This window comes from Pantherophis guttatus, chromosome 11 (assembly GCF_059756535.1).
Source record: "Pantherophis guttatus breed Tessera chromosome 11, ASM5975653v1, whole genome shotgun sequence".
NCBI classification, from domain to species: domain Eukaryota; kingdom Metazoa; phylum Chordata; class Lepidosauria; order Squamata; family Colubridae; genus Pantherophis; species Pantherophis guttatus.
Window position 1 is genome coordinate 2995583 of NC_142073.1, and position 15038 is coordinate 3010620.

The following is a 15038-nucleotide window of genomic DNA, read 5'->3' on the forward strand; positions in this document are numbered from 1 at the left end:
TGGGTTCTATGATTAAAGATAAAGCGGTCAGAAGCCAGTTAAAGTTGTTTGAGGTTTCTCCTTGCACGATTCGATCCAGCCAGCTGAGTCCCGGTTTGTTCCTCCTTTTCTTCGATTTCATCTTTCGTGTGCTTTCTCTGGGGGTATATCGTTTTTCTTCGTTCCAAAAAAGGAAGCAACATGTTGAAAAGAACATTTTGTACTTAACGTGATTTAATTCTGTCTGGTGGTCCAGGCAGTCATAATCAGCAAGGATTGGGTCAGCAAAGAACCACCGTTCATATCATTTCATCACCAGGCTTAATTAAAAGAACAGTTTTGGCATCTTGGCAAACTGCCCTAGATTGTTGGTTTGCATTGTTGCATCACTTCAAAGAGACCTTATGTGTTAACACGGATTTTTTTAAAAAAAGAAAAAGAAATTACAACATATTCCTAAAAGAGTCGATCGTTTCTTATCTTTTAAATCTGGTTGCCTCATTTGCAGGAATCTTTGGGGCTCAACTCTTTATTAACAACCATTAGGCCAGGGTCACATGTTGCACTGAGCCAGGATTCATAGTTTACAAACTCACATGGAGTTCCTCAGTGTGTTAAGCCAGATGCAAATCAATCGTGTTCTGGGATTTTCCAAAACTGGGAGAGTTTTGGGATAAGAAACATTGGGTAACCCATCCTGGTTTTCAGATGTCCTACCTGGCCTCCATTTTGGATCAGAAACTGATGACACAAAGAAGCTTGATAAAATCCAGCCTTCCTTGGGTTGGTCTGTAAAATGGCAGTGAGTGGGCTCAATGATTACCTAAGCCCGGTTACTTAAATTTATTGAGCACTCCAGAGAATTAAAAAGAAAACAAAACAGATGGGTTGAATTACTGTAATTTATTGTACCTCTTCCTTTGTGCCCAAGCTAGGAGAAATTTCAGACTCCTGCTGCTGTTTTTGTTACGAAGCGGAAAGTTTCCGATTTCAGTGGAATCGATGGAGAAGGTAGCGTTTCAAACCAGGATCTGGACTGCCGAAAGCTTTCGGTGGAGCCTGGCCAAGATCCAGCTAGATTGAAACATTCAAGTTAACATAGGAAGATGTTCCAGGCTCAAGTGGTCATCTGGAACTCACGGAAGGCTGATGGAGATAGAAGCTCACCATCTTGCTAAGTTCCACATCCCACGAGGAAGACTTTGGAGCAGTGGTGAAATTCAAATTTTTTTACTACCGGTTCTGTGGGTGTGGCTTGGTGGGCGTGCCTTGGTGGGCGTGGCAGGGGAACGATATTGCAAAATCCCCATTCCCTCCCCACTCTTGGGGAAAGGATATTGCAAAATCTCCATTCCCATCCCACTCTGGGGCCAGACAGAGGTGGTATTTGCCGATTCTCCGAACTACTCAAAACTGGTATTTACTGGTTCTCCAGAACCTATCAGAACCTGCTGAATTTCACCCCTGCTTTGGAGATCTAAAGAGGTCCACCCAAAGACAAAGCACCAGGAACAGAAGGGCTACCAACAGGAAGTTGAGGAGGAGGAGGAGGAGGAAGAGGAGGAGGAGGAGGAGAAAGAGGAGGAGGAGGAGGAGGAGGTGGTGGTCCATCTAGTTTATCTGTATTGTGTCAAGCAACCTGAAGGATGGGGAGAACTGGCTTTTTTTATGGACTTCAAAATAAGATCATCAAAATCTGAGTATATGGACCATTGGATCTTCTCAGGTGGTCAGTGTGGTGGCATAATGAATTCATGGAGTTTTCCCAGAAGTGTTTTCTGTAAATTTTTGCTTGCAGTCCGGTTTTTATCCTGCCCTCTCCACTGCATTCTCCTCCTTCATTTCCAGATGTGTCCAAGATGGAAGGCTGAACCGAAGGGATGTGGAAATCTTGAAGCCCTCTCTTTGTTGTCTTCCAACCACTGGCAGGCGTGGAATCTCTCTTGAAATCCTGACAACAAAGCAAAAACGTCTCTTTCTCGAAAAACAGCCCATGAATCTGATCAAGGAGAAACTGAAAATCACATAAGCCTCAGGGAAGGAAGGTCAAAATTTAATCTCCCCCCCAAATCCCTCAAATCCTTCAAATCTCCCAGCTGGAAATGGTTTCAAAACCAAAAATATGTGTATGCATTTCTGTTTGTCTGCCTTGTCCATCCATCCGTCTGTCTGTCTATCTGTCTCCACTTTCTGTTTGCAGGGACAACCTCTTGTTTTCTTCTCAGCTGTGGCGATTCTTGTTCTTCTCTGCCTCTTTCTTCTTGGGCAAGACGTCCAGAAGTGGAGTTGAGGGTTGCCAGCATGCAGAAAAATTTAACTTTGGCCTTGAGAAGGAAGTGGGTGAGAAGACACCATTACTCAGCCTAGGAAAGAAAAAGAAAAAAGAAAAAAAAAGCAGGAGAAAGAGCCTCCAAACAGTTCTGCCTTGGAACATGTCCTCAAAAAGGCAGCAGAGGTCTTTAGAGGCCTTCAAGACTCTGTTATGTACCCTATAATTTCTGGAATCTTGGTAGTCTCGGTTTCTTAAGTTGGCTCACCTTGAAAACCTGGCCCAACAGAGTTTGGAAGGCAAGCAAGCTTTTCTTTGGTCAATTATTTCTAGAGAGAGAGAGAGACACACCGTTCAACAAACTTGTTCATCTCATCTGAAGACATTCTGAATTCAGAGGCGGGATTCACTTACCTTCCCTACCGGTTCGCAAATTTAAGCATGTATGCCACCTTCCACGCATGGTCAGCCTTCCGCGCAGGCTCTTTGCTCATGCGCGCACCTTCTGTGCATGCCCACAGCCTCCAAAACGTGGTGAACTAAGACGGCATTACGTCCGGGCTGGTGGGAGGGCATACCGCAGTCGCCGCTACCGGTTCGCGCGAACCGGCTGAATCCCACCACTGATTCCGATGCCCCTTAGTTTTGACAAATCAAATCGAGATTAAATAGGTTCGAAGCCTGGGGGAGGTCCCTCGTAACCTTGAATAGTTGCTAAGTGGCCGGTCGTAAGTGGAAAAGTATCTGTAATCTCGCAGGGTTGATTTTGTTGTGTTTGGGGGTGAGTGAGTAAGAAAACACACTCACAGTGCTGCCATTTGCAGTATGGAGCTAAGCGCTAACAAGACCCCCCCCCCGATGCCAACGGTAGATTCTGCTGGTTTTATTGCTTTCCTGTTGAGCACAGCCGGGGGTTAGTTAGTAACCAACATTTCCTATTAATTACTCCTTGAATAGCCTTTCTAAATTGGTCTGATCCCTCTTTCGGTTCCCAGGATGGGGAGAAGCTTCAGCACGTTGAATCCGCTCTTTTTGTCTCCTTTAATCTCCAACCGCAAAAAAATAATAATCCAATTTTGCTGTGGAAAAATTTCAGAGGAAGCTGCAAAGGGGAAGGAAACCACTCATTAAAGCGATGGGCAAATCATCATTTGTAATTAGTGATTGCCTCAAGCAAGGATGCAAGTAGGGCAGAGACCCTCGACCAGCGGCCCCCGAGTTTCACGTGACCTCCAACCCTGCTTTCTCTTTGCAGAGGTCTCAGAGAAACCGCAGAGAAATGGTGATGTGTTTTTCCCACAATCCTCAGCAGGAAGTACATGGGAACAGTGATGTAATCTAGAGGTTCCTCTGGTTTGAGAAGCAAAGAAACCTCTAGATTGGCAGAGAGAGTAAAAGCACACAATTGTCTTCTGTGCCATAAGCAAATGAACATCTTTGTCATTTGGGATTTCTTTTGAACGTGAAGCCACTAGGACTTTTCCATGAATTTTCCACAAATATTGAGAATAATGTTGCTAAACTAACTTCCTTCTTTCCTCTTTTCCTCCTTCCCTCCCTCCCTTCTTATTTCTTCCTTCTCCTTATTTCCTTCCTTCCCTTATTTCAACTTTCTTCCTTCCCCTCCTTTTTCTTTATTTCATTTTCCTTCCTCCCTCCCTCCCTCCTTCTTTCAACTTCCTTCCTTCTCCTTATTTCCTTCCTTCCCTTATTTAAACTTCCTTCCTTCCCCTCCTTCTTTCTCTTTATTTCATTTTCCTTCCTTCCTTTCCTTTCTTCCTTTTTCCTTCCTTTTCCTTATTTTCTTCCTTCCCTTATTTCAACTTCCTTCCTTCCTCTCCTTCTTTCCTTTACCTTCCTTCCTTCCTTCCTTCCTTCCTTCCTTCCTTTCTATTTCAACTTCCTTCTTTCCTCTCTTTCCTTCTTATTTTATTTAATTTCCTTCCTTCCTAAAATATTATGCCTGTGTGAGATACCCCTCCCAAAAGCTCCCAATAACACATCATCGCAAATAATCCAATATTCCCAATCTATATCGCTAATCCTGCATTTCACCCTGATGGATGAAAGGAGAGTCTCGACAAGAGCCCCTCCCCGCAAGCAAAACAGGGGTCTAAGACTAATCTGCTCCCCACCCCCCACCCTCATCCCTGATTTATGCTCGACTATATTTGTGGCGTTTGATGAGCACATCGGATCCTTTGTTTTATTTCTGTTTAGCAGATGGTGCAGAAATACAAAAAGTCTCGCTACAGGCTCCTTTGCAGATGAAGGAACAGCGTGAGTCCTCTGCTGCAACTCTTCCCCATGGGCCAGAAAGAAAGTATGTGGCTTTGAATGATAACAGTTCATTCTTATTCCTGTTTTTCTGAAACAGGCATTTTCACTGTTGAAGGAAACCCTGCTCTTCCTTAAGATGTTGTTGAAAGTTCTCCATGAGAGAAATGCTAGGCAGGATTATTTTCCTGGATTTAGCCTCAGAAAATGCCCAGGTCACTTAACTGTCCTTGACCCAGGGGTGAAATGCTCCCGGTTCAGACCGGATCACCCGATCCGGTAGCGATGGCGGCAGATGGTTCGGAGAACCGGTAGCAAAAATCCCTGCTCCCCCCCTCCCCTCCCATACCCAGCTGAGCCGTGCGATCATCAGAGGCTTTTTTCTTTACTTTTAAAAGCATTTTTTCTTTGGCTGAAAAAATGCTTTTAAAAGTTAAAAAAAAGCCTCTGATGATAGTGCGGCTCAGCTGGCATCGTCAGAGCCTTTTAAAAGAGTTTTTTCTACAACCTCTTCAGCTGAAGACTCCTGCGAGTCCCTTGGATTGCAAGGCGATCCAACCGGTCAGTCCTAGAGGAGATCAACCCTGACTGCTCTTTAGAAGGCCAGATCCTGAAGAGGAAACTCAAATGCTTTGGGCCACCTAATGAGAAGGAAGGACTCCCTGGAGAAGAGCCTAATGCTGGGAACGATGGAGGGCAAAAGAAGAAGGGGACGGCAGAGAACGAGGTGGCTGGATGGAGTCACTGAAGCAGTCGGTGTGAACTTAAATGGACTCCAGGGGATGGTAGAGGACAGGAAGGCCTGGAGGAACGTGGTCCATGGGGTCATGATGGGTCAGACACGACTTCGCAACTAACAACTTACCTGACCTTTAGAGAGGCAGGGAGAAAGCCAGAGAATCAAATCTGCAGCGGGGACACAAGAACAAAATCCTATTACAAATATTAAACATAGGGGAGATACTTTTTGGCAGGGCTAATTGCTGTCAGAGAAGGGAGACCAGAGATTCAGGCTTTAGAATTATCTTGACACATCCCAAAGTCCTTTGACTTTGCAGCCTGCAGTTTTGAGAGCGAGTCACTGAAATTCACTTTAAAATGCATTAATTCAGCTGTCCCTGTACAGTAATTTGAAAAGAAATCTAATTTAGAGCAGGCTTCCCATTTTTAGAACAGTAGGAAATAGCATCAATTGCCAAACTCTAGCTGAAGGTATTCATTTGTAAGTATTGGAAAAAGGAAGATAGATAGATAGATAGATAGATAGATAGATAGATAGATAGATAGATAGATAGATAGATAGATGGATGATAGAATGGAGGGAGAGATAGAGGGAGAGATAGATAGATAGATAGATAGATAGATAGATAGATAGATAGATAGATAGACAGACAGACAGACAGACAGACAGACAGACAGACAGACAGACAGACAGACAGATAGATAAATGATAGAGGAATGGAGGGATAGATAGAGGGATGGGGAGGGAGGGATAGATAGATAGATAGATAGATAGATAGATAGATAGATAGATAGATAGATAACGAGACAACTTTTAACAAGCTGCCCATCTCAACTTGGTGATACCTTTGCCTAAAACCCCTGTATTTTCTATACATTTCTTGCAAATGTATGCTTCCTCCTGCTACTTTCCAAAACATGCACATTTCCGAAGCCATTTATCAGATCTCCTCCTCACACCCCTGCAAGCTGACCCCTTCAGCATCTTTTTTTTGGGGGGGGGGTGTTGAAATCAGCTCCACGCCAACCCCAGTCACACCTTTGTGCTGGAAAAAGAACCTTGTGACCGACTTCGGGGGGGGGGGGGGCTCTCAGGTTTTCGCCACCCCAGACGAGCGAAATCATCCGGAAGAACTTCCCTTGACCCGAGACTTTGCCTCTCTTTAATTAGTCGGCCGTCGTGTTCTACATTCTGCTTGATGTCATTAAGCATGAGAAAACTTTCTCCGCTCCAATAACTTTTCATGACATCCCCTAACCTTGCCATCCATCACTGGGGGGGGGGGAAGGGAGGATGGAGACAAAGCTGTAACGAAGCAAGTCGGATTTCGATGTTCGTTAGTTTTAGCCCGCTCAGCAGGCCTAAAACGAAAATCCAGACGCTTGCTTTCCAAACACATTATCCATAGGGCAAACCGGCTGTTTCCCAGTCTGTTACACGCAGCCAATTAATTATTTTTGGCTTTAGTCAAATTATTTTTGGCTTTCCTCCAACCTTCTACCCCAACCTCTTTCTCCCCCCTCCCTTTCTCATTTTGAGGCTATAGATTTGCTAAAGACCCCAGTCCAGATTGCTGGGAGCTGTTGATTCGTAATGATGTCCCGTTGGTTAATGATCTCCCAACCATTTGATCTTTGTCTGAAAGTTTGCCCCGAATGAATCTGGGTCTCCGGACGTGGAGTTATGCTCCCTCTCTTCCTAACCATCAACCAGTGGTGGGTTTCAAAATTTTTTACTACCGGTTCTGTAGGCGTGGCTTGGTTGGCGTGGAATGGCTTGGTGGGTGTGGCTTGGTGGGCATGGCGGGGGAAGAATACTGCAAAATCTCCATTCCCTCCCCACTCCAGGGGAAGGTTACTGCAAAATCCCCAATCAGCTGGGACTCAGGAGGCAGAGAATAAATGCGGGCGTGGCCAGTCAGAATTTTTACTACCGGTTCTCCGAATTACTCAAAATTTCCGCTACCGGTTCTCCAGAACTGGTCAGAACCTGCTGAAAACCACCTCTGCCATCAACCCACCAACACTGACAGGGCATGCCACTTGTATAGAAACAGACAGCAACCGCACTCTCTTCTAGCACTGATGATGTTCCCTAGTTGGGTCGTGAAATGTCTGCAAGGAAGCAACCAAGCTCAGAGAGCACCAAGGAGCCAATGATACAGGAAAGGGTGAAAACAAGTGTGGTTTGATGAAGGCAATGCAATCCTCCCAGCACTCAACTAACAAATAACTAACGTAATTTGTAAAAGTGGGAAGGGTTGCAGAGAGAAAAAAAGTTTAAGAAACAGAGCATGTATTTAGAGTAGTTTTATGCCAGTCTCTGTGTAATCTTTTCCCCAAATTCTTCCACTGCAATCGTTTCTTTTTGCGTCCATGTTTGTCCTCAAAATATACAACAGAATGATGTGTTTAAACTTTGTGTGGTCTAGTCTAATAAACATGGACTGCTTTCAAGCATCAAAATTTGAAAGTTTATTAGTTGAAGTTGCGTGTATCCCATAGATTGGAAGTAATCCATTATTGGCTCCACACAAACATTTAATTCTCCTGATTTTCATGCACCTAGAACCATATTGTTTAATTTTTATTCTGCATTTTATATTTATATATACACACGTTTGTGTGTGTGTGTGTGTGTATATAAATCTATTTTTATATATACACACACAGATACCCAGAGTTGAATGACTTTTTATATTTAAATTTATTGCCAAACTAGTTCAACCAGGCAATCTCTTTCATATAAGGAGATATATAGATCCTAACCCTATCTTTATATCTCATATATAGGATTACAGTCTGGAAGGGAAAAGGCTGTGGACTACAATACCCATGATCCCATACTCTTGCCATTCTATTAATACCTCACCCCATTCCTAAGAGGTCTACTGTCCCTGTCCTAATATTTCTTTTTACTTATTCTTTTCATGTATTCAAATTATGTTTGTACTTTTACCTCTTCTATATGCTTGACAAATAAATTTATGACATGATATGGTATGATATATGATATGTTGACTGAGGTTTATGGGAGCTGTAGTCCAAAACAAGTGCTTTGCTTGGAACTCTGGGACAACAGGGTCAAAAAAAACCCTCTTGGCAGAGCACTATGATCATTGGAGTCCAACATCCCTCCCTTTGCAAGTTTGATGGGAGGGAAATATACTCTGCCCAAACTGAAACTGCATTTCCCAGAATGCTCCTGCAACTGTCTAGTCACGTGACTGCACGGCTGATTGGCCAAGTACCCCCCCGTCGAACTACTGAAAGGGCACTTCCGGTCACTGGCCCAGTGCAATAGAGGCGCAAAGGGCTAGAGCGCCCCCGCCCCTTGGTTCAAGGCGGAACCCTTCGCTGGGATTACAATTCACATCATCCTCAGAGACACAGCGGTGCGAGGGTTCAGGTCCTTATGCTCCCCCACCACCACCATCCCCGGGTCAGTGAAGAAAGCCTAAAAGGCCCGCGAGCGTCCCCGACCGGAGAAAGCACTTCATTTCCCACAATGCAACTCTCGGGCCTCGCTCTCGCGAGACTCGGCGAGAGGTCCGCGGTTGGGCCGGCGTTCTCGCGGAGGAGGCCAGAAGAGCCTGGGAGTCGGGCCTGGACGGGTGACCGGGAGGCGAAGCAACCGCAGCGGACCGACATGGCGGAGACGGACCCCAAGACCGTGCAGGACCTCACGGCCGTGGTGAGCGGCCTCGGCGCGGACGGAAAAGCGGACCTCCCGGTCGCAGGGGAGCCTGGGGTGGGGTTGGGAAGGGGGGGGGGAAATGAGAGGGAGGAGTTGCCATGGCGACGGGTGAGGGGCGGTGGCAGCGTTGCTAGGGAACCGGGCGCGGCCGTTGGGGTCGCCCTGGATACGGCGGGAGGCGATGCGCTTCGGGGGCGGGCGGTCTCCGTTGCCGTGGAAACGGAGGTGGGGATGCTCAAAAGAGCGTCTCCATTTATAGCCAGGGTTTGCGTTCACACGGCCAACTCGGGTTAAGAGCCTCCCGGGTTGATGCGGGTTGTGGGAATGCGGCCTTTGCCTTTCTCCAAGGTTGTCCTTCGCCTGGGTGGGTGGGTGAGTGGGGGGGGCTTAAGGGGGGGGTCTCTTTTTTTTGGCCCAGAGTTTGGGGCCAGGCCTCTTCCCACTTGCAAGGGAAGCCAGTGGCACCCAGTTGAGTTTTGTAATGTGTGTATGTGTGTGTGTGTGTGTGTACTTTCTTGCTTAAAAACCAAATTCTTTTTTTTCCCCTCCACCCCCCCCCCAAAAAAAAAATCAGGTGCAGACCCTCCTGCAACAAATGCAGGACAAGTTCCAGATCATGTCGGACCAAATCATTGGCAGGAATATCCTTTTGAGCCTGGAAGTAAGAAAAAGCCAAGATCAGGAAGATTTTCACCACATGGTTTCCTTGGGCCAGACTCCCCATGTGTGGGGACGGACACACACACACACACTGAAGCAAAGCCGCACAGCCCTGTGACAATTGCACAGGAATAATGTCACGCGTGTGCTTCTGTTTCATTCTCTCTTTAAAAAAAAAGTCCTCTCCAGCATTAGGAGAGGATGAGTGTCCCCGATCACACTTCCCAAATGTGTTGTCCAAAGGTTGTACAGCTTTAGCACTCGGTGTGCAAATGTCGGGCATGGAGATTCTCCGCCATCCAGGTGATGGTTGTCCCAAAGTGCTTTTTTTCCCCCCAAGAGGCAAGTGGACTTTCTGGTTTTTCTTTGAAGACGTTTCGCTTCTCATCCAAGAAGCTTCTTCAGCTTTCCATTCCCCACCATCCAATCAGAGCTGAAGAAGCTTCTTGGATGAGAAGCGAAACGTCTTCAAAGAAAAACCAGAAAGTCCATTTGCCTCTTGGGGAAAAAAAAGCACCTTTGGGACAAATGTTGGACACTTTCTCCTTTTAAATAATGCACATAAACCAAAGAAACTTGCTATATGTATGTGCAGGTGCTCCTCGCTTAACAATTGCAAATCCATGACTAAGCGCTGTGGTCATTAAAAGTGTGAGGTCGTGGCCACACTGACTTTCAATGTCACTTCTGCTTGCAGTCGTTAAATGGATCACTGCATGTCATTAAGCGCAACGCCACGTGTCTTGTGACTTCCTGCTGGCTTCCCCATTGGCTTGCTAAAATGACAGTCACGTGGTTGGGGGTGGGAATGCCGTGATCTAGGGTCAAAAGGGGGTGGGCGGTTCCCTTCAGTTTCATTTCTCTAGGTGGTTTTTTCCTTAACTCGGGTTCACTTGATGACATGAGCTGCCGCATTGACGACCTGGAGAAGAACATCGCGGATCTCATGACCCAGGCCGGAGTGGAGGAACTGGAAGGAGGAGAAAACAAGGCGGCCACCACCAAGACTTCAAGTAAGCTTGACTCGGAAATGATTCGATGTTCCTGCAGATTAAATGGGGTGGGAGGACTGAGATGGCTCTCAGCTGCTGGGTTGAGATCACCAATCTTTTACATTATTTTTCACCTACTTCAATAATTTGTAAGCTGCCCGGAGTCACTTTAACAGATTAACAGAGTTGGAAGGGAGCTTGCAGGTCATCTAGTCCAACCCCTCGCCCAAGCAGGAGACCCTGCACCATTTGTGACAAATGGCAGTCCAATCTCTTCTTGAAAGTCTCAAGTGATGAAGCTGCCACAACTTCCGAAGGCAGCTTCTGTTCCATTGGTTGATTGTTCTCACTGTCAGAAAAATTCCTCCTTATTTCTAGGTTGAATCTCTCCATGTTCAGTTTCCATCCATTATTCCTTGTCTGGCCTTCAGCTTGACCCCCTCCTCTCTGTAGCAGCCCCTCAAACATTGGAACATGTCTATCGTGTCTCCCCTGGTCCTTCTCTTCACTCTTCACAGTGTCAGTGATACTATCTAACCATCTCATCCTCTGCTGTCCCTTTCTCCTTTTGCCTTCCATCTTTCCCAACATCAGGGTCTTACTATCTCACAAACAGGGTTAAAAATCTCCCCTGGTCCTTCACTAGACTAGCCATGCCCAGTTCCTGTAACCGTTCATCGTATGTTTTAGCCTCTAGTCCCCTAAGCATCTCTGCTCTTTTTCTAGAGTCTCAACATATTTTTTTATAGTGTGGTGACCAAAACTGAATGCAGTATTCTAGGTGTGGGGTTACTAAGGCTTTATAACGTGGTATTAGTACCGCACTTGAACTTGATTGCATTCCTCTGTTAATGCAATTTAGGATTGCATTGGCTTTTTTGGCTGCCGCTGCACACCTTATAACAGACATGGAGGGCACAGGAATTTAATAAATATAAAGGTTCTCAGCCTGCATGTGATATAATACAGATAGTCTTCAACTTCCAGCTGTAAGTTACAACAGACTCTTCCCCCCACAAAAGCTACTTGCAACCTGGTTTCAAAGTTATGACGTTGCCCCCTCCTCCCCTATGGTCATATAACTGACTACATTTTGGGTGCTCAGCAATTGACCCTCATTTATGGCCGTTTGCAACACCTTGCCATGGGTTCATTTAAGGACGGTGGTGTTCGTTTAACAACCATTGCAGAAAAGATCCTAAAAACACATCCGGTCAGGACATAACTCTACAAGCCGTCACAAATTACAACCATAATTGCCAGGCTCAATTACACTCGTAAGTCAAGGGTTATCTATTTGTTTTATTTGCTTATAAGAGGAGGGAAAAGTAGAGAGTTGCGCACACTTAAAAGTGAACAAAAATTGGTCTAGAAATGTCAATAAGTACTGACTGGGCTTTTTAAGTGCCTGAATGAGGTAAATATCCCACTTATATCTTTTTTAGGAGGATGCAACCTTTTAAAATTTCACTTAGGAATGTGACTGGTTTTTCTTCTAACAATCTTTACTAATTGTTCTACCTTTCTCTCAACAGCCTGCCAATAATCTATGATGGTCACAGAAAAGAGACATTTTTACAAGCCTAGACTGGTTTCCAGACACCATTTTTTGTTTTCTTTTATTTTTCCAACGACTAGTGTGTAAAAACGTTTTTCTACGGCTGTAGAACTTGTGTTCTTAATGTACCTTGTATAACTAGATTTGGAACAGTTTCTATTCTGACTTCTTGTGCATTGTGAGTTTCACACACTTTTTGGAATTGAGGTGTTCTATACTAATTTTAATTATTAAAACATAATTTGATAGCTTGATGAGTCAACTATAGTGCTAATGCTATACAAGTGGACTTTTGTGAATTTGGATGTTAAAAACGTTCCTTTTCCTGGTTCCTTTTTTGTAATTCCTTTTACTTGGTCAATAATGTTGTGCTTTCCGTCAGCCTATTTTGTGCACAAGGATGAAAATGTGTTGTGAGTCATTTACAGATCTCTTACTCTATTAATAATAAGTTTAACGTAGGAAACAATCCATTTTGGATCACTTGAGCTGTAACTCTTCTTCATTTTCTATTATTGATTTGAGGACATTGATAATTGAAAAATTTGAATGGTTAATCATTTTGAAGTAAATTGTCAATAATATTGGCATGGTAGCAGTATTTTGTTATTGGCTGGGTACCCCTTAAGCAGGACTATTGATAGTTCTAACCATGGAGACCAGTTCCTTGGATTTATAATAAAATGCACATTTTCTTTCAAAGATGACCAGTGGGCTTCTGTCCTTGGAGTGCCAGTTGGCTTTTACATCTCAGTAGCTGCAAAATGACTGCTTAGATGCATCTAATATTGAAGCTGTTCTAATGCCCGAAATGCGACTTTATAAAATCACGGCTGAAAATGCACTTTTGGTTCTGCGGTGTCCAAATAAAATCTCCCTCTGATGGCTTTAGTAATCGTTGAAGAGGGAAGTCTAGTATTTTTTAATCCAGAGTTCGATGGAATTGTGATAAGTGTGTGCAGCAATGGAGGTCGATGCCACTGGAGTCGCCATTCTAAACCTCAGGAACATGTATAGTTTTAGCTCAAGGTAAACATGGACAATTGTTGAAAACGTGCTAAAATTCTCCCTCAAGTTACTCTGTGCGGCCTTCTTACAGAAAAGTCTTGTGTTCGGAGTGCTAAACTGCTGAGGACATGAGCGGATTAGACCATTACTGCCTAGCTCCTAAAGCTGCAGAATAAACTTGCCAGAGCTCAGAAGGGACCCTCTCCCGGGTGTGTTTGTTTCAGGTTAGGAACATTAAGAAAAACAAACGGTGGGTCCTTGGCTCCATTGTGTAGATCTCGCTGGGATGGAAATAGACATTTTCCTTGATTCGGGACTCTGTTCTTTCTTCCAAGTTTGGGTCTTTAGCTCTTTTATGCCCTCTGGTGTGTGTGTTTGTTCCCTTGTACACCGGCAGTGGCTGAACAAAGAAGTTTGCCGTATCTTGTGCTTGATCCCACAAAAATACGGAAAGAAAACTGTATCCCTAAAGAATAGAATAGAACAACAAAGATTTGGAAGGGACCTTGGAGGTCTTCTAATCCAACCCTCTGCTTAGGCAGGAAACCTTATAGCATTTCAGACAAATGGTTGTCTTCTTAAAAACTTCCAGTTGTTGGAGAATTCACAACTTCTGGAGGTAAGTTGTTCCACTGATTAATCGTTCTAACTGTCAGGAAATTTCTCCTTAGTTCTAGGTTGCTTTTCTACTTGATTCCTGTTCCTTTAATAGGTAGTTATGGGTCTGCTCTGAGAGAAATGTGAACAGCAAATTTCCTGGGTTGCATGGGAAAAATGTTACAGGGATAATTGGGCCACCTCTCTCTCCCTGGAAAATTTCTGCTGTATATTTCTTAATGGAGCAGAGTAGAAAGAGAAAGACTTGGTGGAAATGATCACATTCAGTCACAGCTGAAGAGCTGCACTTTAACCATAGGAGCCATTTATTATTATTTTTAAACAATGACACTCGTGACACTTGTGATGGTTGCTGACATCCGAATAATCGTTTTTTGACCTGTCTGTGAAGTCATCCTAGTTGTGTTATAAGAAAAGCAGAGGGAGACGGTTTGAAATAATACCCTGTATAACCAGCCTTAGATCTTTCTGACCCTGCTCTTAAACATGTCTAAATAAAATGCTGAAATGGCACTAAATATTTCTCTATACTGTAGATGATGTAATTGGAGCCTCTTTTCCAGTTTGCTTGACGCACAAGTGGTGGTTCGGAGGCAGGTTTTGGGCTGAGAAAATAAAAGAGCACTTTATTTACTGCGCAATTAAGTTCTATTTCCCTCCGGGCCAATCATTGCAGGCTTTAATGGCTGCGAAAGGGGAATTGGCGCCTTCAGGATCTATCAAAACTTTAGAGGCACTTAACGTTACCGGCTCTGGACAAACCAGAGGAGGGTTTTGCTTTTCCATCTGCTTCTGAGCTTCCCTGAAGCATCTGGATGGCCAATGCTGATTTGCAAAGTAGAGTTTCCGGCAAGTTATTTTTCTTAGTTTTGATTTTTGGAGGGTTTTTAAAGTGTGTGGTTGAAAAGCATTCCTATATGTCCCAAGTGTGGCAATTAAATGTACGGCAGTTGCTTGCTTATCCTGTTGCAATTGGGTTGCTGTCCGGATAGTCTTTAGGTTTATGGAGATTCTCAGTTATCCAAGTCATGGTTGTCCCAAAGGACCTTTTTTCCCCCAAAAAATACAAACTGGATCTTTCTTGGTTTTTTTTTTTTTTTTTGTTGAAAACGTTTCACTTCTCATCCGAGAAGCTTCTTCAGTTCTGCAGTTCCTTTTACAGAATTCTGTACATTCTGCAAAACTGAAGAAGCTCCTGGGATGAGAAGCGAAAACTTTTCAAGGGAAAAAAAAAAAAAC

The 15038-nt window shown here is 44.3% G+C and overlaps 1 protein-coding gene across 1 annotated transcript; it reads left to right on the plus strand.

The window, feature by feature from the left end:
- Positions 1 to 8516: 8516 nt before the first annotated feature.
- HSBP1 (heat shock factor binding protein 1) lies at positions 8517 to 14317 on the plus strand. The gene is made up of 4 exons (XM_034426534.3): positions 8517 to 8960; positions 9538 to 9604; positions 10517 to 10636; positions 12151 to 14317. Exons 1-4 carry the CDS (start codon positions 8682 to 8684, stop codon positions 12159 to 12161), a joined length of 477 nt encoding a protein of 158 aa, XP_034282425.2. The 5' UTR covers positions 8517 to 8681; the 3' UTR covers positions 12162 to 14317.
- Positions 14318 to 15038: the final 721 nt, after the last annotated feature.